Source organism: Bombus pyrosoma, linkage group LG15, assembly GCF_014825855.1.
Source record: "Bombus pyrosoma isolate SC7728 linkage group LG15, ASM1482585v1, whole genome shotgun sequence".
Taxonomy (NCBI): domain Eukaryota; kingdom Metazoa; phylum Arthropoda; class Insecta; order Hymenoptera; family Apidae; genus Bombus; species Bombus pyrosoma.
Window position 1 is genome coordinate 4,918,823 of NC_057784.1, and position 24,876 is coordinate 4,943,698.

General features: G+C 31.2%; 4 protein-coding genes across 19 annotated transcripts in view; 3 read left to right on the top strand and 1 right to left on the bottom strand.

The window, feature by feature from the left end:
* The window catches only part of LOC122575916 (MAP kinase-activating death domain protein), a 41,631-nt gene extending 34,983 nt beyond the window's left edge, over positions 1 to 6,648 (top strand). For 8 of the 11 annotated variants that reach the window (XM_043745415.1, XM_043745418.1, XM_043745423.1 and 5 more), the window contains one exon: positions 295 to 6,648. In XM_043745415.1, the coding sequence (XP_043601350.1) occupies positions 295 to 657 (363 nt within the window). In that variant the 3' untranslated portion in view covers positions 658 to 6,648. The remainder of the gene's footprint in view (positions 1 to 294) is intronic. The other 3 variants (XM_043745425.1, XM_043745426.1, XM_043745422.1) reach the window with 2 other exon arrangements.
* Positions 5,061 to 24,789, bottom strand: LOC122575921 (serine/arginine-rich splicing factor 1B). 2 transcript variants are annotated; one of them, XM_043745437.1, is made up of 4 exons: positions 24,469 to 24,789; positions 23,845 to 24,229; positions 23,428 to 23,622; positions 5,061 to 5,153 (listed from the first exon to the last, which is right to left on the bottom strand). In XM_043745437.1, exons 1-3 carry the CDS (start codon positions 24,636 to 24,638, stop codon positions 23,431 to 23,433), a joined length of 747 nt encoding a protein of 248 aa, XP_043601372.1. In that variant the 5' UTR covers positions 24,639 to 24,789; the 3' UTR covers positions 5,061 to 5,153; positions 23,428 to 23,430. The 2 variants fall into 2 exon arrangements, with proteins under 2 accessions (XP_043601372.1, XP_043601371.1); XM_043745436.1 differs by lacking the exon at positions 5,061 to 5,153 and having other exon boundaries at positions 21,228 to 23,622; positions 24,469 to 24,786.
* Positions 7,117 to 9,908, top strand: LOC122575922 (farnesol dehydrogenase-like). Of its 2 annotated transcripts, none has more exons than XM_043745439.1 (7): positions 7,117 to 7,270; positions 7,608 to 7,715; positions 7,799 to 7,959; positions 8,281 to 8,493; positions 8,827 to 9,077; positions 9,221 to 9,367; positions 9,504 to 9,908. In XM_043745439.1, exons 3-7 carry the CDS (start codon positions 7,872 to 7,874, stop codon positions 9,543 to 9,545), a joined length of 741 nt encoding a protein of 246 aa, XP_043601374.1. In that variant the 5' UTR covers positions 7,117 to 7,270; positions 7,608 to 7,715; positions 7,799 to 7,871; the 3' UTR covers positions 9,546 to 9,908. The 2 variants fall into 2 exon arrangements, with proteins under 2 accessions (XP_043601374.1, XP_043601373.1); XM_043745438.1 differs by having other exon boundaries at positions 7,806 to 7,959.
* On the top strand, positions 13,094 to 18,931 carry LOC122575920 (dehydrogenase/reductase SDR family member 11-like). Of its 4 annotated transcripts, XM_043745435.1 has the most exons (6): positions 13,094 to 13,226; positions 13,330 to 13,366; positions 16,584 to 16,859; positions 17,244 to 17,508; positions 17,603 to 17,775; positions 17,868 to 18,931. In XM_043745435.1, the coding sequence occupies exons 3-6, from the start codon at positions 16,725 to 16,727 to the stop codon at positions 18,039 to 18,041; spliced, it is 747 nt and encodes a 248-aa protein (XP_043601370.1). In that variant the 5' UTR covers positions 13,094 to 13,226; positions 13,330 to 13,366; positions 16,584 to 16,724; the 3' UTR covers positions 18,042 to 18,931. The 4 variants fall into 4 exon arrangements, with proteins under 4 accessions (XP_043601370.1, XP_043601367.1, XP_043601369.1 ...); XM_043745434.1 differs by having other exon boundaries at positions 13,214 to 13,991; positions 15,191 to 16,859; XM_043745432.1 differs by lacking the exons at positions 17,603 to 17,775; positions 17,868 to 18,931 and having other exon boundaries at positions 13,330 to 14,003; positions 15,191 to 17,270.
* Positions 24,790 to 24,876: the final 87 nt, after the last annotated feature.

Here is a 24,876-nt window from a genome sequence, read left to right on the forward strand (position 1 = left end):
AAAGTTCCTTTTATATCATTAGAATATTAAATCTTGTTTCTTAATCATAAGTTATAAGTGCAAAAGATTAAAAAGCTTATATTTACAAAAAGTATCCACAAGTGTTCGAATATTTCCATGAACCATTGTATATTGCTTAATACTTATAGACAGAGAGATGGAACACAACCCTCGAACTCATTCAACCATTGTCAAATCTTCCAAAATAGATAAAAATAAAACACACATTCCTAATAAAGTACCGAATAATGCAATGAATAATCCCTAATAAAAATTTGATATACAAAATTACAGGCAGATCAAATCTGTTACTCGGTCCTCTGTGTGTTCTCTTACTTGGCCGTTGGCTTGGAGCAAAGAAAGCAACAACAGCAGCAGCCCCCGCGTCAATCCCAGCCCCAGCAACAGCAACAGCAACCACAACAGCACCAACAACAACCACAACGTCAACAACCTCAGTCACAACAACGTCAGCAACCACAGCAGAAGCAACAATATCAACAACACCAACAAACACAACAACGTGCACAGTATCAGCAACAACGTCAACAACAACAGCAACAGCCTCAAACTCAACAACATTCAGGTAGCAATGTCGGCCAACCTAATCAAGGCCATAGAAACGCGCACCTCGATTCTTTTCCTAAGCATCACTGACATAGAGGCAGACACTCGCTCCCATTTGTGCATAATTACAATAAGTGTGCCCCCTACGCTTGCCTACCTTGGGTGTAAACACTCGTTTCAACCTTAATCCATTTGCATCGTTAAGAAATTTAAAAGAATAGGCCTTCCAAATGTGGATGATAATGAGTAAATTATACAGATTCTTAGGTATGATAACATTTATTGAAGTGATACAAAATTAATAGCAACTAGGAGAATTTTTTCGAATGGCACCAGTAGCTGATCGTAATGGAATTTGACGAGTTTTATGGGGAAGAATAGCGAACAGAAAATGTGAAATCTGAACGTTGACAATTTGAAATAAAATCTAGGATTTCATATACAGAATTAGTCATTAGATTATTTACTTGAATAATTCGAGAACGAAAAAAAGAGAAATTTAATCTATTTCAGATGTTTGCAAAAGTTTACGAAAGTTTGCGAACATTTGTATTGGAATATTCACCGAGTATTTGTGATTCTCTATCTGATGACAAATGATTCGCAAGCATTTCAATAAAAATGGACCAATTATTTGTTCTTTAAATATATAAATTCCTGCGTCATCCTAATCTCAATTCCAAAAGGAACGCTATACACGCTATTACATACGCTTCCGATGCAAATGGATCGAAACGAGCACAAAAATCTAACCTAAAAAGTCTAATCTAAAGAATCTTTAATTTTCAAATCCTCAAAAATCGTTTCATTTCAACTTTGATCTCCGACTATAAAAAATTGGTAATCGTTGCACGCGCCGCTCAAAAGCGGTATATCATCCTCCGATCATTCTCAGAGAGTCAGCTCTAAGTTTCCTCTAAATGTGGAAAACCTGTTTCGTATTCTATTCGAGAAAAGTAGTCGATGGAATCGAACGAGGGTATTTTGAGACTGGAATCAGACTGGAGGGTTAAAACGACAACACGTTGCCTAACAAACTAGTTAAGTCGATTATTTAACAAGAATAATTTTCAAAGTAAAATATGATATAGTGAAATTAAGTCGTAATTTGGTTTCAAATTCTTTTAAAGAATTACAGAACTCCGAACTTTGTAACCTTGAATAGCATTTATGAATATGTACTTCACAAATTATTTATCAGACCAAACCTAACCCCAATCTATCCTTTTTATTAATTTCAATTTAGATTGTTTAATATGTTCTAAGGATATCTTTTCAGTTGGAAAATTGAGAATAATTCTACGAATTTCTTCTTGGAGTTTGGTGTCTTAAATAAAAATATATTCAAATCCAGTGGTAATTTCCATGACAGTCAACGTGTTGAGCGTTTCATAAAACAATTGAAAAAATACTTCGTGAATCAAAAACATCGTGAAAAGAAAAACATCGTTGAAAAATTGGCTGATTAACTCGACACAATCGTGATAATTATTTGCAAAGCGGGAGTCATTGGGTGTAAAATGATTAAAATAAATTGCGAAACATTTTTTCAACAGTTCTCGATCGAAGAACTTGAAAAATTATCGATTGACGATTCGAAGCAAAATAGTGTTGGTGATGATGATGACGATGATGATGACGATGACGATGATGATGACGATAATGACGATGATGATGATAATAATAATAATAATAATGATAAAAATAATAATAATGATAATGATAATAATAATAATAATAGTAACAGCAACGTAATAGAGTAACAATGGTTATTGTACATTCGGAAGTACGGATTCGAGTGGTATTTAAATGAACAAATAGAAGATCGCACCGAGTGATTTACATATTCTTTGATCCTCTTACTATGGATCGTAAGGAAGACTTATAAGAGAAAAGGAGTATATCTCTCTAATAGTTTCATTCTTCGATATGTCCATCGTGTGCACGTGTAGAGACATGAAGTAATAAAGCTTGCGTAGTTGCTGGAGGAAATATAACGAGGTATGAAAACAGTAACTATAGAAAGATACATTTCATTGCGGGCATTGAAGAGAAAAATTTTAAAAATTTTTAAGGGAACAGGAACTTCATAAAATATACATCCTGTATTTTAAAAATTATCCAGAGTAATATACCAATTGGAAGTGAAAGATTTAAAAACATATACATATATATATATATAAATATAAATCCTCGTATTAAGTTTTATCTCGCGAATATTGTGGTGATGATTATTTTGACGGATTGCGGTAAAGCAAGAAATTATAATCGTATACAACTTCGTTAAATTTCTCCCAGCAACGATAAAAATATATTAGTCGTTCGTGAAAGAAATGTACTTATACCGCCGTTGAACTATCCTTCGAAGCTTCGAAGAAGATCCGCGTATAATCAATAGCGTGGTCTTTCTTGGCGGTGTTTTCTATGAATAGCACGTAAAGCAATTCTGAGATACAATAAATGAGATAGAGAAGAGAAAAAAAAGAAATAAAAAGAATAAAAAAAGTAGAAGAGGAACTAATATTCGTATAATCGGTGGAACAATTTTGTATAAAATACATCGAAACAGACTGTAACTGTGATCACCTAATTTGATGAAGAAAGATGAAGATGAAGGAAGGTGAAGACGAAGTTATTTAATTTCATATGGCCGCATGAAATAGCCCAAAAGAGTATTATGTATAATCTCGGATAGGATCGATACAATAGCCGTCTCTCCCTCTCTATACATAATCATGCATTCATTTCAACTAATTGTATCGTTGTTGTTGCGAGATCTGTTTTGAGACGTTTTGACTCGTTAACGCCGTTAAGAAAGATGAAAGATTTTATTCAGACATTTTCTTTTCTTTTTTAGGATTTTAGTCGGAGTCGTAATAGGTGTGAGGAATAATTATTGTTTTCTAGTCGACGAATGGTCGGTCTGGAGGAGACAAAGGGATTAGAAAAAGGGATTCGTGCTCCACGTTGATCTTGAAATTTGAAATCACGTGAATTCTTTGGGCTTGGCTAATAATTTTATTTAAAAGAAATTTAAAGTCGAAGAAATTACAAATTCTTAAAATTTATAGATAAAGTTAGTTGAAGTTAGCTAATATTATGCTAATCTTCTACAAAAAGTAGTTGAAATTTTTCTATTGTCCAAAAGTCAAAACTTCCAAACTTAAAACAATTAAAACTTGAAATTCCTAAAATTGAAAATATAGAAATAAAAAATTCTCAAATGCGAGAAGATTGAAATATAAAATTTCCCAATATTTCCCAATATTTCAAGAACGTTTACACTATTTAACAACAGTCATTTTATAATCCTTAAAATAATTTGAGGATTAAATTAATTAAGGATTAATCCTTGAAAATGCTGACCAAAAAAAAAATATTCCTTAATTCTACGTTCCAAATTTCAGGATCAATTATATGCTCTCTCCCTAAAGTTGCAATAAAAGAAGAAAAATGTGTAAAAAGGCGATGAGTATAGTGGTTAAACAGACGTATAACATATTCTCTAAACTAACGGGCTTTAAATCTCCAAGGCTGACTATTTGCATACTTTACCTCATGATAATTAACGCGAAGTAAGAAAGGAATGAGTCGGTCGTGCTAATGTAACAAGTTAATTACGTATATATTTTAGTATGGATACTAAATAATGTAAAGGTTAATGTATATTTGTAATGAACGTCGAAGCGTCGAATACGAGCGTCGATTTATGTCCTTATTTTATTCGAATTTATTAAAATTAAAAATGCATACTACGATCAATTTTCCGATTTATCAAGATTATCATAGCAAATAAAAGGAAAGAACAGCCGTAAGTATACGAGATAATGAAACGTCGCATTTCTGAACATTTATCGTGTAAAATAATAATTTGTATGCAACGTTAATTTACGATTTTGTTGTAAGCTTGGCCGTAAGCACTGATCGTAAGTTTGAGATTAACTTTTTAATTTAGGCTTTAGATTCGTTTCTTTCGCGCTTAGTGTACGAAAGTGAAATGTTGACAAAGAAATACAAAAGATAAAAAGTAAACATTTGAGATTCATGCTTTAGCGTGGAAATTCGAAGGATCGTAAATTCGAAAATTTGAACGTTTCCGAATATCTTAGATATAATAGGAAATTAAATTTTAAATGATACAAACTTCATATACGAGGTTCAATTGCTTATTAATACTTGTTTCGCTACTTACAGACTTTAATAACTTAAGACGATTACTGAAGAATTATCCTGCTCTCAGATAATTGGTAATTATAAATAAACACATTTGTTTCTCAACTTCATCTAAAAATAAATCCGATGTTAAATGTAATCTCAAACTTATATTCAGAACTGCACATCATTTTTCATACATAACAAGTCAAACTTTACGATATGTATCACCTCTTCAAGTTATTATACCTCGTATCTGTGATCTTAAATTTTGTAAATCAATCCTACGTTTAAGTTTAACTATTGTTTCTGGTGATGTGCGTGCAACGGAAGATGCAAACAAAAAAATGAAGCTTCAAATTACATACATGTACTTACATTTCGTAGATAGACCGTGTTGTCGAATCGATACGGCTGAAACTCAACGTGTTCCCCTGCAAACAAGAAAATAAAAAAATAAAATTTCACATATCTCGTATGTAAGAGGAAACCCACGAGCATTCTATTCCTCCATTGTTCTCTCCGCACATGAATAGCCTTTTCAATAAAATTAATTATGAAAATTATTATTTGAAACAGTAAGTTTGATAACAGATATAAAAACTTAGTGAAAAGTTGAGAAAAAGATCAAAAGCCTAGAAATACTTCCGAAGGTTTAGCGAACGAAGTTTGAAAATTTCTAAAAGATATTAGGATTTTGAAAAATCTTAAAGTCTTGAAAGTTTCATAAAAATTGATTCATTTCACAAAATAGATATATATATATATTAATCCAATAATTCATGAAATTAAAAGCTGGAAAGTTTTGTAATTAAAAATTCTATCGAACGATTTAGAAAATTAAGATATACATTATTTAATTATTTTCATAATTCTCCATTTTTTGTTCTTTCCTTTAAACACGTTTCAATTCGTATCTTTAAACATCGAACACAATTCCATTTTAATCAAAATTTTATTGATAAATATTATTGGTAAGTTAGCATAAAGACGCGTATCAATGAATCTTCAGAGAAGTATTTTTATACTTCTGACCCATACGATACGTTTATCTTGTAACCGAGCTCTGAATTAATATCAGACTGTGTTTTATTGAATCCTGGAATACAATTATACACATATAATCAATTAGAGAATGACTTGTTATTAAAAAGACATGTTCTCTATAATGTTCAACGTACCCTATAAACAGAGAACAATTCAATAAACAAATTTAATCTAATTTCACAATTAACTGATAAACTACGATAAATAACGAATCCTGTCGTTTGTACGTGTTACGATTAAACGAAAATGAATATACGATCATGAACAAAAGTTTGAGTTTGAACAAAAATTGACACAGGTCAGCTCTACTTGTAAAATTCTTTGTAAAACTTGTAAAAAGCATGATTCTTTTTTTCTTGTAGAATATAAGATTCAAGATTTCCGAGTACAGCTAATATCAATTTTATATTTCATGAATAACTGTTATGAGAATTAAAAGTTCTATTCTATTCAGAGTTTTTATATTAATTCTGAAATCATTATTTTTCTGTTTCTATATCGGTTCTTAAACGGTTTTAGAATCAATTTTCGTATTTTCTAGTAATTGAAATATATTGCATTAAAAACAATTCATCATATGTTTCAAATTATTCATTTTCATACTGCAGCTGCTTAACAATAATAAATTATAATATACTTGATCATTATACTCGAAGGAATCGTGTATTCATCATTGTCACAACGATACGTGACGAATTTAATAACAGGCGAACGAGAATGAATACTAACAATAATAATTATAATAATGAAATGGAAAAAAAAGCAGAAAGATGTTTTATTAGAGCTTCGATCGGGAGCGGATGCGATACAAAGTTTCAAATGTATAGTACTCAGTAATGTAGGCGCCTTATATCAATAAATAACTTGTAGATTTGAAGCGAAGCACGTGTTTAATTCAGAACCTATGATAATTTATCGTATTAACTTTTTAAATAAGAATTTATAAGTAATTTTCGTGTTATGGAAAATATTAAAGAATGCCAAATAATACGTTCTAATATTTCCTTTCTTTTTTTCTAAATTAGTGCTCCAATAGTACAATGGATTTTCAAGCGACAGAATAATTGATTTCGCAATCTAAAGCGCGTCGTTCATTAGCCTTAATTCGCTAACGAACTACTTCCTTATACACTTTGCAAATAAGGCATACAACTTGAAGACAATTACATAATATAACACATATACGATAATGTAATTATACATTAACAACTAACAAAATTTTCCCATCTGATTGGTATATTCTTATAATAAATAAATAACAAACATGCTGTTATCCTATTATCTACCACAGAAGCACAATGACAAACAGATGACAAGGGCTTCTCAATTAACGTTCTATATGTACGCACCTAGTCGTATAGTGCGCAGCTCATCGTAACTGCAGTCGAGCAAAGAAGTTCATCACGGTCGCTTCGACCAAATATCTTCAATAAAATCTAATTCTCGAGTTTAGTTTAAAGAAAAAGATTCATCTATCAAAAACTGAAGAAAAATTTCGGAAAATGTAATTAACTAATCCATATTCTTTTTAATTAAGAAGGATAAAAAAATATATTCGTTTTTAGTGTTATTTTTGTTGGTGATAATTGAAATTATAGAATTGTCGAATCGAAAAGGAACAATGTTAAAGATAGATTTGGTGTTTAATGACATGAAACATTTCTTGACTGAAATGTCCACTATTAGAACTTATGAGTATACTAAAACTATTAAAACCAGATTTTCTCAATAAATAAAAGCTTGACGCCTTCTCTCTAAATTTTCTCTGTGTTTCAATATTTGTATTATTAATTGTATTATATCATGTTTATATCATTAATGAAATTATATTATTCTATAAGAATAAGTAGGAGGAGATCGTATGAGAATGGAAATATAGATCGCAGACAGGATGTCAGAAATCTCACAAACAACATTAATTTCCGAGGACATATCGAGCCGAAGGCTAGGTATGGTTTACCACGAGACTATCGGATTTCCTGCTGAACCAGTCGCAATTGATTTTTAGCCGCCGTTACTTTTTACCTATCGGTTTCTAGACTTATAAGCGATCTTATTACTGGAGCTACGTCGAACAGTCGCGATCTGTAGGTGAAATAGCGAGGATGGACAGATGGGCAGGAAAGGTGGCCGTGGTTACGGGCGCGAGTGCTGGAATCGGGGCTGCGATCGTCAAACAATTAGTCAGTCATGGTGAGCTGCCACAGTTCTTTTTATTATTATTATTAAATAATTATATTTTAACAATTTCAGAAAATGCTTACAAAATTCCTTTGGTAAACGATATGTTTCACGTTTAATCCTAGGTTTAAGGAAAGAAGAACAAATGACATTTTTAGCACTATTATACGGAGATTAGAGACTTGAGGGAATTGAAGAACTAATCATTAGGAATGTAAAATAAACTAATCTAAAATATAAAGATAAAACCTAATCTAAATTAAATAAATTGAAAGCTAATCATAAATTAAAAGAAAATTATTGTTTAAAAATTAATAAATTGATTTCTATAAGGTATGGTGGTGGCTGGCCTTGCCAGAAGAGTAGAAAAGATAAAGGAACTGGAACAAGGTTTGGAAGAGTGTTCAGGGAAACTACACGCCGTCGAGTGCGACGTATCGAAGGAAGAAAGCGTGATCTCTGCTTTCGCATGGGTGCAAGAAAACCTTGGGCCTGCGAGCGTGTTGATCAACAATGCTGGAATGACTAAAGAATCTTCTCTTATAGGTAATTCCTTAAACTTGAACGTATTCAATATCGTAGTCAATTTAGATATGAATCGAGAAATGGAATTTAAAAATTCTATGTCTCTGAACTAACTTCTTCAGAGTTCTTGTTGCGTACTCAATTTAAGTTTCAAAATTTCGGTATCAAATTTGTAATTTTTTATCTATTTAAAAAATAGCTATATAAATCTATTCAATCCATAATTATGAATATTAAGTATAAATCAACATATAGACGTAGAATATTTCGATTATCAATATTCCAAAAATAATAAATTTTCCTAATTATTATTATTTGTTAATTAACGAATTGATAGCTTCGTTAAATCTACAGATGGAAATCTAGAAGATTGGCATACAGTTTTCGACGTGAACGTTTTTGGATTGTGCCTCTGCACTAAAGAAGCAATTCGTATGATGCGAGAAGCAGGGGGAGAGGGTGTCATTATAAACGTAAACAGCCTCGCGGGTGAAAGAGTGCCTTTTATACCTGGATTCTCTGTTTATCCAGCTTCAAAGAGAGCCATCACTGCTTTGGCACAGACTTTGCGACACGAACTCACAGGAACCCAAATTAGGGTCACGGTTGGTGACCAATTATTCTATATAAATAATAAAATATAAAAAAATATCACAGAAAAATAAGATCATAAATGATTGCAATAACAAAACAAAAATTTCCAGAAACATTCGGGATATCTTAATTTCCTTTTTGCTACAAATTCTAGGGAATTAGTCCAGGATTAGTAGGCACGGAATTAATGGTATCCTATAGTACATATTCCGAGGAAGCATTAGCATCGTTCCCTACATTGGACCCTGAAGACGTCGCTTCAGCAGCGATATACATTTTAACATGTGCTCCACATGTTGTCGTGAGTAAATCATTACTCGAAATCGATCTTCTTGGAAATAAATGTTTATTTAAAAATCTTGCATTCTTCATCTTCAATTTATTTTATGGATATAATGTAGATTAAAGTTCATATTGTTCTTAAATTGTATTTCCAGGTTCAAGATATTGTTCTGCGACCTTTAGGCGAGTCTTGGTAGTGAACATGCGATACAATTCAGGATTAGTTGCACTATAGTTAGAGTTATTCAGTTATTCGTTACATTGATTATGGCATAAATAATTGTCACAGAAATAACAACGTTTAGGGAGAATAGTAGAATTTATTATATTATCAATCGAAACTTCTCTAACACATATGTAGATGACAATTTTGTTGTTGATTGAAATTCATGTTCCGCTTAACAAATTCTAATACCTTAGTATTTTAGTACTACTATATATACTACTATATAATGCAAAAAAAATTCTTCAATGCTGATGCTAATATTTCAACCTTAAATTGAAATGAAACTTTCCCAACCTTTATTCTGAAAATAAATTTAACCATTCTTCTTAAGAAATTGTTTATATTATTTTTTCAATTCTCAATCATTGTGAACATTTTCAACATTTAAAAAGGAGATACGTCTATGCGTCGGATGGCGAAGTTCATAGAGATACGCCTTTTATTTATTCTTCTATGTCCCCTAGTTCTCTTTCCCTGCTTATTTCCAATGAAAACAATCGATATTATGATATAACCTATGTGCCATGTATTGTATTTAAGTATCTGCAAATTGCGAACGACGTTCCCTCAAAATGGAGATATTTCAGCTTGCCGAAAAGAAGAAAGCTTTTGCACCACCGGAGAAACGTTATAAGAACCCTTTTAGAGAGGCCATCAAAGTGGGACGAATCTTTATTTTAAATAAAGGAATTTTATTCAAAGATAAAATTTCCATACATATATTTTAAACTATCAGGCGACAATTGTATAAAAAACTAATCTTATTGCGAAATCATAAATTTTATCGATAGCATCCTAGGATACCTTAAAAATTCAAATAAAACACAAGTTGAAGACTCTTACTATGAACATTACGTATATATTATTTAACATTACAAAATATACACATATAAAATTAATATAGATGAAAATTTTTCGTGAACAGAAAATTTTTACGAAAATTTGAAAATTTTATGAATAGAATAAGTAATATACTAAGTTTATAAATGTATGTATAATTGAAGTAGTTACGAGAATTATGGAGCTATCACAAACCGCTTACCAAAAGACAGGAAATACGGAGCGCGAAACGTTTGTTCAAGGAAGCGAGTAATCTTATGAAGAAAGAGGAAGAATTAAAGAAAGTCAATCGCTTAATCAGCAAAGGATTGTTTTACGACCCGAATTTTCACGCATTTTATGCCCTGAAAGGAGATATACATTTACTTGAAGGTTTTTGAAATTATAATATAATAAATATAAATTTAATTTCTTTTTTGGAATTGAATTTTTATATGTGTATCTATCGTTTTCATTGTTGATGGATAATTAATAAAAATCCGCAGTTAAATTAGTTATTATGCGAAATGTCTCGTAACTTGTAAAGATTTGTTTAAAAAACTTGTTTAAAAATTGAAATTTTTTATGAAGGCTACCTTTTAGAGGCTATTTACTCTAAAAATTTCTCTTTCCTATTTTCCTTCTCTCTTTTTAAAATTAAAAGTGTGATTCCTAACGTTTTATTAAATAAAAATTCATTTTCGCCTCAAAAATCGCGAATAGTACGGAAAAATTACTTTACAATTTTTATCAAGGCAAAGGTGTCTTTAAACAAATGCCCTAATACACATAAAAGCCGCGAATATTACCCAAAATTGTTCGATTTAAGGAAAATGGACAAAAGCCATCAAAAGCTACGAAAATGCCAAATCAATGACCAAATTCGATCATACGCTATCGAAAGAAGGAATGGAAACTATATACAATAAGCAATTAATGGATGCCTACATGAAAAGAGGAGACTGGTATAGCGAAAATAATTTATTAGTAGAAGCTCTAGGCGATTATGAACAAGTCTACCTGTTTAAGTTACGCGAAATGGATATGACAGAGATACAAGTATACGATATTATTCCCTATTGTTATTAATTTTTCGCATATTAATATTACGTGTGTCAAAACAGGATAAATTGTTAGATATCATACCTAAGTTGCACAAATACGATATATTTCGAAGATATTGGAACAAATTTATATTGAATGCCGATTCTATAAGGACATCGAATTTGCTGGCCGTGCACGCAAAATATAAAATTCATTTAAAGCAAATGGGAATTGCTAGGCACATGCTTCTAAAGGCTTTAAATCTTGACAAGAATAATGAGAAAGCTAAAGAATTGTTACAAGTTCGCATCTTCCTAATATTAAATTTAGTTAATTATGAATATATGATATAAAGATGATATGAATTAAACAATTCTAAGATAAAAGTAATGGAATGTAGCTGATATAAAGATAACATATAAACACACATCTAAATTAACTACAGTCACTAAAATCATTGATAGTCACTCAATTATCTACAATACATTTATTTTTCAAATTACAAAAAATACAAACAATCATTAATTAATATACATATTATACATATACCAAGCTAATGAACACAATGTATATATGTATATACAGACGTTTAAACGTCATAGATCGTTCAATTTTTTTTCTTTTCTTTCTCTTCTTTTTTTTATATTGTTTATATTAAATACCTTTATAAATTTTTGTTAGATTAGTGAACAATTATATCTAGTCCATTGGAATCACATTAAATTTCAGTTCCCTTCCAATTTTCAAGAACATTAGTAATACTCTAATAATCACAATTTTTTATTAGATTCTATTAGCAATAAAATCCTCTGATCCTGTGCGATTGTAGAATATTATTCTTCGGATATCTATTATTCTTAGAAAAATACTATTCCTTCGTTAATACTATTCGCTTACTATCATTCGACTCGTCCTCGTCACGCTTACCACGCCTCAGCCTATATAAGGAGCTTTTTACCGACGAATAAGTCGGAACATTGGTAATAAATTCGTATCCCCTATTCACCAGTTGTCCCACTTCTTCCTTGTATATCTGAGCGATCGGCAGCACTTCCTCCTTTGCTCTCTTCCGCGCTATAGCCACGTGCTTCTTCACCTCACACTTAGCTAGGTCAGGCTTACACGTGTGTTCAATGAATTTCAAAATTTCCCCATTTCTTGTGGCCATTCGACCTTTACACCTGGACGTCTTTTCGTTTAAGCATAGCCACGTTATTACCTCCCCGTTGCATCTGTACTGACGAAATTGGTAGCCCTTGTAGAGGACCAGTGGTTTACCTTTTGATGTTTCCACTATTTCCATTTCTTTCCTTTTTTTCTCTCTTCTTTTCTTCTTTGGTTCACAAAAAATTTTTTACGATCTTTATTAAAACAAAGTTTTCTTTGGAAAAAAGGTCGTAATACTTATAAAAACAACAATTATTAAAACCAAAAAATTTCCTGATCCTCTTCTTTTTCTTCCTTTCTGTTCTTGCTTCTTTTCTTAATTTCTTTAATTGAGATGAGAAATGAGGTTGACAAAGGAGGGTAGGAGGACTTGGTCGCACGGAAGTGACTTCACGACTGCTGATGATCCGAAGATTTAGACCCGAAGTAGAGTTCATGTCTAACCGCACCTCCGGGTTCCACGGAAAAATAAGCAGCGTGAACGAAGACCGCAAATCGCGCTAATTCCTCCGCGACCACAGCCGCATGACCGCAACTTGCACAGCCGACTGCCAGATCCTCCATGATCCCGGTGAAATCGTTTCCAATAATTTACACCAACTGATTCATTCGATATATAAAAGTAATAGAACTGTTATGTTTGTTATGTACATATATGTTTATAATATTTGAAAAGATCATAATATTTATGATGTAATAATATAATGATTTATTCTTCTTTTTAGAATCGTGCAAATCCTTTTTGTGTCTCTGGTTTGTGCAGTAAGTAATGTTTCTGTAAAGTATCTGTTATTATATCTTATCTGCCCACAACACAATATGTAAGTTTCTTCATTTACAATAATTTAGTGTTAATTGTATTAATCAATGTAACTTTCCATCGTTTAAAAATGAGTAAAAATATTATTTTATTTAATTGATCATCGATCAAATTTTGAGAATGATCTTGTACATCATTCTAAATAAAAAATATAATAGAAAACTATAAAAACTAACATACTAAAAAACATTCCATTACTTATATCCTCTTTGTTGTAAATTTTATAAATTGATTTATAAGTTTATTGTATCACGTACATACACAGGTGGTATTTAGTACTGGTCATACATTATCAGCATATACCGTCATATGGTGCATGTACAATTGTTATGACAAAGCTTTGATTATAGTCGAAAAAGCACTAGATTGTAATCCATACAATCCTGGATTCAATTTACTGAAAGCGATAGTCTTGCGATTATCTGGTCGTTTCGAAGAAGCAAATTTTTGGTTACAAAGTCTCAGCGACAATTTCTACAAATTAATGGAACCGACAGTAGACAAAGAAAAATCGCTCATGGGAAAAATTTCTATTAGCGAAGCGAGGAATCAGTTGATCAAACAATGGTACTTAATACGGTAAAAATAAAATACGATAATAGTATGTATTAATATATATTAATGATAGAATATATCAATATTAATAAAATATATGCATATTCTTGACGGAAAGAATACAAAAATAGTGAGATCATAACAGTGACGGATCCAGAAGCCTTTCTTGGAGGAGGGATGTTTTGGAAGAGGCACGAAATTCATTTTTACATAATGTACTTTTCTACATAAGTACATTTTTTAACCTTCTTTTACAAGATTTAAAATTTGCTTGTAATTTATATTTGAATATCTCTATTTGATATTATAGCCTAAATAATTGAGTTCACATTAATTATACCTGTTTACTTAAAAAGTTTTTCAGAATGTAATGTAATATTCGTATATATTATTACTCTTGGGGGGGGGGGGGCGATCGATCCCTACCGATATCTCTGAATCCGCCACTCGATCATAAATTAAAACATTTTTGAAACAATTAAATGAATACATCGATTTACCTACTTTAGCTGACACTTTAGGTTCTCTTTCACGATAGATTACTAACTCATAGTATTTAATCTATTAATAAATAACAAAATGAGTTGCAGATATTTTTTGCACAATTTTACTATTTTACATGTAATAAAACAACTAGATTGCTTGTAACTCGTTTAAAATTACTATAAACATATAAAAGTTTTTTTGTTTTATTGCAAAATTTATTACTGTTATACAAAAGAATTTACTTTATAACTCGTAAGGTTTTATTAATAACATTATTTTAACTGTGCAAGAGAACTTTTTACCAGTATAAAGTTACACTAAAGTGGAAATATCTTTCTTTTTTTACTATATTGATAGTAATTACTACATTGATAAAAATTAACCTGTAACTGCAAAAGAAGACGTTTCAGCGCCTTAAATCTTCTCAAATTTCTGTTTTGGAAACCAAATCTTCATAACCTTATGACATATCTCTCTTTCACCACAAGTATATTAATCGTATTATTCTTCAATTTACCTTAAAACTTCATCTAAATGACTTGTTACCAAAAATCATCACAGATATTTCACGTTAAATTTATATTTTACACTTTTAAAAATTAGAACTCGTAGTGCGTAACGATACAATATTCTTTCAATCGGAAGTAGAATTCAAACTTGCTAGTCTATCGAACATCTATCCGTATCAAAACAACGTTAAAAACTTTCGAACACTCCATTTATAGATACGATATGGCGATGCAATGCATGTTGGACGATAAACTCGACGCAGCAGTACGAATTGTATATAAAAGTAACCTAGCCAAGCACTATGCGGAACCGTATATATTATTAGGCGATTACTTTCTGAAAAATAAGGATACCGATACAGCACTGAAGTCGTACTTAAAATGCCGCGAAAAGATACGCGAGATGGAGTATCCGGTATCTCAAAAGACGATTGATCTGACAAAACGAATAATCGATATTCTAAACGATAAGGCAGAAATGGCGGTAAATAAGGGACATTCGAATCAGGCCATAGATATAGCTACGCAAGCGTTTCAAATACTCGAAGAAGATAAAATACCATTGCAAGAATTACGCTTACAGCGTGGTCGTATCCTTCTTTATAAGGCTCGTGCCCTATTTCAGATCGAGAATAAACAGAATATGCGAAAGAAACGAAGCTGTGAAACTGCAGCTGATAGTTTGCGATTCGTTCGCGAACTAAACGCAGATCTATATCAAACTTTGTATAACGATAGAGATATCGAAAGTGTCATCGATCGATTTGCACCAACTCGGAAGCTGCCGCGATCTTTGAAAATCCTTATGCAATTTTCTTAAGAAATATTGTTATACGGATATATCTTAAAAGAATTTTAAAGAAAGGTAAACTTAGAATATTTCAATGATTTGGAACTATTATTTCGAGGCTAATAAATTACGAAGAACTTAATGAAACAGAATGAAGCGATATTAAAAATACTCATCTGATGCAATATTTTGAAAACGTTACTCTTGAAGAAGATACCTGTATCTCCTTTTATCAGTGTCCTTGATTGTATTATAGTAAACACATAGCACGTATTTAAAAAAAAAAACATTCACATTAATGTATTTTTTTTTACACAGAATTAAAATCGTATCTGCAATTGTATGCTCTCAATAAAAAAAAAGATTGCATAAGATAATATTGTATATCTATAATAATGTTTCTTATTCTTTATAACTAAACTATTTAAAAAACTATTCCTCTTTTTATTCATAAATTTCTAATATCTCATGCAGTATAACTTTCGATAAAGACATTTATAAAATTGATTATACGATTTTATTTTATTATCGTAAGATCATCGTTATTTTGTAAATTCATATATTTTGCTTTTCCAATTCATATATATTAAAAGAAAAAAATGTTAAGTACTACAGATAATTACGCAAGTGTCTTATATCAAAACACATCCTATCTGTAATAAACTGTCTACCAACATAAAAGTATCAATATCCTGCATGATTTATTATTACAGTTTCCTGCAAATAATGCAATACCGTTTCAAATGTCAATATAAGAACAACCTACATAGTATCCATGGTCAAAGAAAAGCTAACTGATATATTTCTGTCTGTCTGAAGATTAACGCGACCTCGGTAATCTTGGGCCACAATTTTACTCCGGTATAAAAAGAGGCGCCAGTGCTTTAAAATGCAGATACATTTTGTAACTTCAATTCCACGGTTCTTTCTCGTATAATCATACAAATCAAACACATCATCATGGAACAACGTTGGGCTGACAAAGTTGCTTTGATTACTGGAGCCAACTGTAGCAGTGGCAAATGCCTAGCAGAATGTCTGGTTGGCAAAGGAATGAAAGTTATTGGCATTGCCTCACAGGTTGACAAAGTAAAGGTATGTTTCTTGTAAAAATTATTCTTTGAACAAGTAAAAAGTAATACAGATTCATAATAAATAAAATTTCATTACTATAAAAAAAGAGTCATCTTCATTACTCATTGTGAGTTTCAAAAATATTTCATCACCTATTTATTGTTAGTAGATTTAAGGCAACTTCACTCTTTATTTTATTCAGCATTTTTGCCTTCTTCTACATACAAGTACTGTGGTCCATAATCATATCTTCAATGTTCAATAGTGTTGTTTAATTTTACATAGATCGCAAAATGTTTCATTTAGATAAACGTAGATTTAAAACAGTTTCTTTTGTATCTTTACGTTTTTATTTATAGAATAATTATACAGAATTCAAATGTTATTAACCCTAATTCTAAACAGGCACTTGCTGAGGAATTAAAGTCGAAGCCTGGAAAACTCTTTCCTCTACAGTGTGACCTTTCCAATCAGAATGATATCCTGCGTGTTTTGGAATGGGTTGAAAAGAATTTAGGAGCCATAGACATCCTCATCAATAATGCTGCTAATAACATAGATATCTCACTACAGTCTGGTGAAATGGAAGACTGGAAGAAAATGTTTGATGTAAACTTCCTTGGATTGACTTGGATGACCAAGGAAGCTCTGAAGTTAATGAAGAAGAAGGGTAGGTATTCCTAAAATGTAAGGAAGTCAAAAGAATTATGCTTCAGTGTCCAGGATGCAAATTTTTCGTATTCTCTTACTGTTTTGTTCTACAGGAATTGACAATGGTATTATTGTAAACATTAATGATGCTTCTTGGCTGAAAGCACCAATTAACTGTGATCGTCCAATATCCCCAGCTTACATAGCCAGCAAATTTGCTTTGAATTTCTTGACAGAAAGTCTTAGATCTGAATTAGCACAACTTGAATCTAACATCAAAGTCATTGTAAGTGTCCTACTATGTTTATTCTTGCTTCTGGAGCTACTATCTTTGAAATTCTATTCTTGATGATTACTGTATGTGTTTTTTTATTATAGTCAATTTGTCCTGGTTTGGTGGAGAGTGAGATGACTGCTCAATGGTTAAAGGAAAATCCTCGTATGGCTTTGAAACCCAAAGATGTGTCTGATTGTGTTCTCTTCGCGTTACAATCTCCTGACTCAGTACTCATCAAAGAAATAGTTGTCTCACCAATCCGTGAAGCGATGTAAAAGAAAGATATCATATCGATTATTTTACTAACTGTTTAATGTAAAACATGATAATTAACACTTGTAAATATAACAAATAAAGATTTTTGCAATAGGTACATATATACCAATCAGTCGCTCTTCATAAAGTTTAATATTGCTTCATAAGATATTTGTATTGATCAAAGGCTGTTACAAACAACTCAGAATCAAGAAGAAAAATAATTTATTCATTGATCGCGTAACAAAAATATGATAAGATATATGATAAGAAAGAAAATAAAATTATTATATTTATGAAATAATAAAACTAAATATATTAGATATATATATATATCTAATATATGTAGAATATTTGTAACAAATATTAATTGCAATAATATTAGATACAACCGATCTTACAAAACGATTACTTCATAAATCCAAGCAACGGAACTCTGCTCTCCTATTGATCCTTAATGGATCATCTGAACAGAACTGACAATAGATTAATAATATCACATTTTCTTCTTTTTCGTATTACTTACCTAAATTTCTTTGTTATTATAGACATTGGGAAACATTTCTTCACACTTTGTTAGTACCAATCGATTTTTATTATGCGTAATAAACATTTAAATAAAATATTCTTTTTAACATAAAAAAAGTATACTTAGACCTTTCTTATTAGGAAATATATTTTTTGCTATTATTAAACTTGTAATATCATGTTTTTAATATCATGTATTTCATATGAACTTTAGAAGAAAATAATTCGCGAAAGAGGGTGAATCCATACTCACGTATATTTCCCTCTTGCTTCCTTGTACAAATCCATGAAAAGAAATGTAAAGTCGATCAATATTAGTTGTGTACTAAATTATAAAAATATGTTACTTTTTTAACAATAAACATTAGTTGAGGAAAGGAATTCAGGATATATCCAGAAACACTATCAGTAATAAAACAATCAAACATCTTTTATTCCTGCTTCCTGAAACAGATATTGACGATCAGGAGTTTTATAAAATTCCTCTTATCGTCGTGAAGTAACAAACGTAAATGCGAAGGTCTCTAATTGAACAGGGTGACTGGGTAACTATTAAGGAATAGTTAATACTACTATCAGGAAACGGACATTCACTCTTGTCAATAATTTTGTGAGAGAAACTTCTGTTTTCAGGATTGAAAAATATCTGTGTCTATATACGTATATAGGTGTGTAAGCTGAACATAAGGATGGTGATGAATGATTAATGTAACCACACTAAAACAGATCTTTCAAACAGACGAAATATTATATCTGTTACACACATTTTAAGTTAGTCTCTCAAAAAGGTGGATCTCTCTAATATCATTTTTCTGATTCTTTGACAGGGCATTTTTGGTATCGTTTAGAAGAATTGCATGCAGAACAAATGTATATATATCGAAGGAACGTCAGAGATATTAAACTTGAACAAATACCTTACAGCGAGTGTGTGCAAATCATCCGTTTTCGATCATCCGTGTGTTATCCGAAAAATGAGATATCCGACTATTTTTATTTATTATTTATATATACTTTTTTTTTTAATTCCTGTATTGATCCCGACAAGTGCAAGTCCAAATCCCGTATCTGACCTAGGCGATTATAATCCATGAAACCTATTTGACGTATAAACGAGCGCAGCCACAAGTTTTGCTTTCTTTTTTTTATATAATTTATCGACATTTCGATAATCCAACTCCATCCAAACGGCATGAACACGGCGTATATATTCTGTCCGGTCAAAAGATCCAAGTAATCCGTTTATCTATAGAATCCAAGTGGAATATTTCCAGCCAATTTATCCGTTTATCCAAAATATCCATCATGAACACTAACTTTATATCCTGTCAGCATCCTAATCCAACACACCGTATCTCTGCCGAATCCTGTCTTTCTGTTTTATCATTTATTTTTTGTTTTCGTCCCGGGAGATCCTCTACAACTAGGGAGAGCCAGGTTCTTGTTATAAGATGAAGTATTCGTCTTATTTTCCAACCCAAACGTTAATATCCTCTTGCACCGCGCATCAAGTCCCGACGAACGAGGTGAAGTTCTTACTATACATATGTAGCACACGTATACAAATTGTATATACACACGGTGTCACGATCAATCGAAATGTGCAATAAAAAGATCGAAATGACCGAGAGGAAGAGCAATCGGACGATTTTCGATCACGAGGTAGAAGGCAAACCCGTGAGAACACACTATTTTTTGCAACGCGAATTTTTTCTCAGAGGACCACTTGTTTGTTTCTCCACGATCCTGAGGAACGCTAATCACGGAGTTAGATAGTTCGATATGGTATACCGCCTATGCTAATGCTTATATTGCACAAGTCGAACAAGAAACGAGGAAAATTTCTCAACCGAATCGATTTTCTCGCGTTGAACCAGTCACCAAGTCTTATATTCTTTCCGTGTAAGTTTTCGCGAATCATCGATCACTGAACGCCGATGGGTGAGAATTATGATATATTTCTGGTTAATAGAGTTTCTCTTTGACGATGAGAATCAAAGTTATCATGTCGGTAATGATAAAAATAATTCTCGACTTACGAACATCTGACATACGAAGCTATAAGCGAGTACTTTCATATAAAATAAAACTTTTGCAATGTTGACATTCCATTACCAGTTTGTTTGCTCTTTTTTAGATCGTACAGAACGTAATAAAAAAATTGCGAAAATCACTCTCTTTCTTTCTCGCTTTATGTACGCGTAATTGTAATAGAACTGAAACACTGAAACGATTAAGAAATCTATACTACAACCACGTAATATGTCGAAGATGTTCATTCTGCGTTTTTCAACGGTATTATTATCTTTTTCCGTTTAGTTTGTCAACGCAGAAGCACTGCTATGTCACGATTAAATAATTTTTTTTACGTTTGTTTAACGATTCGAAAGAGAAAAATATATTGAATCCTTGTAATGGATTTGCCAACGTTTTCTGATGAAAATCCAGCTAATTGAGAATCCTTGAATGAAACGGATTGTGTCTTTCATCCAATTCCTTTCCTGAATTCCTGATCCTGAATTTCCTCTTGAAAGTATCCTTAATGCCTCATTATTTTTGCATTCTCTTAATCCTTTTTTATAATATATGCTCCATACATAAATCCATCCAAAACGCATTCCATCTCATCCCACCGTCAAGCGAATGTGTATTATATCCATCCAAGAAGTAAGATCGTGTCGATTTCAGTTTTTCATTCATTGTGTTACAATCCAATCCAATATACAAAAGAAGAAAAAATACATTAGTCCCTTATACAATATGCATTAATATTATATATAAAATTTATCACTGCAAATGTAATCCCTGTGACTTACAATATTTGAATAGTGTTTTATAAATTGAGCAAATACTATACAAAACAATGCATATTTGCTTACATTAAATTTAAATTTTCACATTTTTATATTTATGAATGAATGTAAATAACGTAAGAAAGAAACAAATATCACAGGATCAATTTGCAATAATAATGTTCTCAAGAATACACGAAATCATTGTTTTCCTTCAACATCTTTAATTTATGATTGAAAATTCTATAGTTTAGGCATGTATTGCAAAATTTCAAGAATTAGTCTGTGTAATTTTTAAAAGGAAAACGTTAAACGAGAAATGTGTAACAAATTTCCAAATGACTCATTTTATCATAAAAACACATTTCTCTCCAGATATGTCGTGTATAACTTAAAATTTAATTCCATATTTCACAAACATCTAAATAATTGTAACAAACATATTGTTATGGTCTTAATAATAATTTCAGTATGAATTGTTTGATTTTTCACTTTAAGGTGATACATAACACACAGTTCTTTTTATCAAACCAAACAAATGGCCCAATGATCGTCGTTAAAGAACACTCAAATACATAAGACATTTTAAGCTAATTATTATACCGAACAATATCAGTGCATAATAAATGATAGCTATATATATATGTCAGCTTTGCCCAAAGAAAATTGGTCATATGAATATTAATCTATTAGTAAAAAATAAATCTTTTACTTATATTTATCAAATATTATGTCCTATATGCACTATCCGTTGACGAGTATCGATGTATTACATTATCTACGTATTAAGTGTTATATTTTCAGCACATATAATATTTTGTATTGTCATCACTAGATAGCCAAAATTATCGTACTTAAATTTGCGTGGCAACTTAAACGACGACGAGCCGTGTAGACAACTTTGATATATTTATTCATACATTAATTGTTTGTAAGAATTTATAGTCTTCAATAATTCCTTTTAATATATTTCATTAAATTAATATTTTAAAATCCAAATTCATAAAATTTATAGGATAATAAATATCAAATGGAATTATATATGGTGGAAAAAAAGAATTTTAGAATTTCTATAGCAAATAATTACAGTAAAAAATGTTTTGATCAAGTATTGAATATAATATCCATTATACAATATACTGTATTTTATCTTGCATAACATATATGCATGTTAAAAATATACGTTTTCCTCGTTATCTATTATTTAGTATTCTAATTTATATGCACAATAATTTTTAGCTGTTAACGATAAGAAAAATGTTAGCTTTATGAACTTATATGATAAGCATTCAGCATTAGAAGCTTAAAAAAATTCCATGTTATATATGCTATAAAATGTGCTGTATTTATCACTGCAAATGTGATTAAATAAATGTGAAAAAACAAAGGCTATGTTCACATCAAGTTTTATAGTAGAGCTACCAATGGTAATATCATACAGTACAATGTGAATGATCATGTATTAAATCAATAAATGAAGGCATTCACATTGAACATAGATTATATTGGCAGCTGTACAACAAATACTATTCGCCAATGTGAACATTAATTAAATCACTGAAGTAATATGGGTTACTTCCTCTTAGATTCTCATTAGTAATATTTCAAAATTGTTACATATTTTAAATATAGTTGTAGTGTCAAAACAAATTGCAAAATATAAAGGAATGTATTTTTAAACATAAAAGTAACTCTAATCAGTGTATCTTGAACAGTAATATGCAATTAATATGAGCACGATTCCCCTTTTTCAAGACAAAAAATTAAGATAAAACTTGATGTTAATATTTACTGTTGAAAAATCTACTCTTTCAGGTTTACACAAGTTAGAAATCTTTGAATTGATAGCAACAAGGTCTTTGATAAAACAGTTTTAGTATATGTAAAATGAACCGTGCTCTAACTATACATTAGGTATAATACAATTATTAAATTCAAGCAACACAGGAATAATTTTGTAATTTGTACAAAATTGGTTTGGATTGGAAGGTGTCTTTAAGTGAAATTCAAATCAGTAATAATGAAACATGGTAAAGCAAATATTGATAAGCCTTTACTTATATTACCATGTGAAACATATACGTACACACTAGTCGTATGAACGAGATCTGGAACGAGATCTTGATCGCGAGTAATTACGTCGCAATGGTGAATAGGTAGGTGAACCACGACGCCGTGGGCTATAGCTTCGTGAATGACTCCGACCTCTCTCCCTATCTTCACTACGTCCCCTATCGCCACTGTTATGATCTTCTTTCACTCGAATATAAGCTACTTCACCCTATAAACAAAAATAAAGTCATATAAAAATAGTGTACAGATATAAAAAATATTAACCCTTTGCGCTCGAGAAGCGATTCTCATTCGCAACGGCGTTTCATGCGGTAACTCGAGAGGCAAGTGAAAATTTATTTTAGATTTCGACATCTCTAATTGATGAGTACTTTGCCCGACTGAAAAAATCATCGAGCACAAAGAGTTAAGAATAATGGTATCATTATACCTCATGAGACCTAAATCTTGAATCATCTAACTTCTTCACAGCATACTTCATATCTTCATACCGTAAGAATTCAACAACTCCAGTACCATCTTTATAAACATCAGCAAAGCACACATCACCAGCTTCACGCATATGATCCTTTAAATCTTGCCAACTACCAGAAGGAGGTAAACCAGTAACAAGGACCCTGTATTGAGACCTCCTAGCAGGTGGGCCACGTCCTCGAGAGTTATTCATTTCACCTCGACCACCTCTTCCACTGTCTCCTGCTCCACGACCACCACGAAAATTATTACTGGGGCCACCACCTCTTGGAAACTCAACACGTAGTCTATAACCATCATAATCATATCCATCTCTTGCATGTACTGCATCTTCAGCATCTCTGAAAGAGATTAAGTTTCACATATAGAATAAAAATCATATATTTCTTAATATAAAATTAATCATTTCTAACTTAATAAAATTACAAACTTGAAATTTTCAAACAAAGATATTTTCTCATTTAATGAAAAAAAAGTATTATAGAACAATAAGGATATATATTACGGAACAATCCAGTATTGTATAACTACATCTAAAAAATAAAAAATTTTTTATTGAATCATAAGTTATGGAAGGTACCTTGGATCATCGAATTCAACGAAAGCGAACGGTGGTCCTCTGCGATTTTTTAAATCAACGAAAATAACTTTACCGAACTTGTAGAAAAGATCTTGAATGTCTTTCGTTCTTATATCAGGGGGCAAATTGCCCACGTAAATTCTACATTCATTTCTACCACCGTGGGACATATTCACAGTTTTTGTTACAATTTATTGTTTTCAAGACACAAATAAAAACCACTTTAAAAAATTTCCAATCGTCTTTTAAGTCTTACACTCTCTTCATTGATGAAATAAACAAGATGGTGGTACTAGTCGAAGAGGAGCGTAATCACGAAACACAGAAAACCACAAACACTAAAGAAACCGGAATGAACCAATCAAATATTTTTCTACAGTTAACAATCAATTATATATCATATTCTAT

What these genes read in the sequence shown, in the direction of transcription:
- LOC122575921 (XM_043745437.1), bottom strand. Translation starts at nt 24,638, where the DNA reads ATGTCCCACGGTGGTAGAAATGAATGTAGAATTTACGTGGGCAATTTG. An exon ending in GTTGAATTCGATGATCCAAG is followed by an intron (nt 24,230 to 24,468) that starts GTACCTTCCATA and finishes AATCTCTTTCAG; the next exon opens with AGATGCTGAAGATGCAGTAC. An exon ending in CAAGATTTAGGTCTCATGAG is followed by an intron (nt 23,623 to 23,844) that starts GTATAATGATAC and finishes TTTTGTTTATAG; the next exon opens with GGTGAAGTAGCTTATATTCG.
- LOC122575922 (XM_043745439.1), top strand. Translation starts at nt 7,872, where the DNA reads ATGGACAGATGGGCAGGAAAGGTGGCCGTGGTTACGGGCGCGAGTGCT. An exon ending in CAAACAATTAGTCAGTCATG is followed by an intron (nt 7,960 to 8,280) that starts GTGAGCTGCCAC and finishes GATTTCTATAAG; the next exon opens with GTATGGTGGTGGCTGGCCTT. An exon ending in CATGTGCTCCACATGTTGTC is followed by an intron (nt 9,368 to 9,503) that starts GTGAGTAAATCA and finishes TTGTATTTCCAG; the next exon opens with GTTCAAGATATTGTTCTGCG.
- LOC122575920 (XM_043745432.1), top strand. Translation starts at nt 13,741, where the DNA reads ATGTACAATTGTTATGACAAAGCTTTGATTATAGTCGAAAAAGCACTA. An exon ending in AAACAATGGTACTTAATACG is followed by an intron (nt 14,004 to 15,190) that starts GTAAAAATAAAA and finishes CTCCATTTATAG; the next exon opens with ATACGATATGGCGATGCAAT.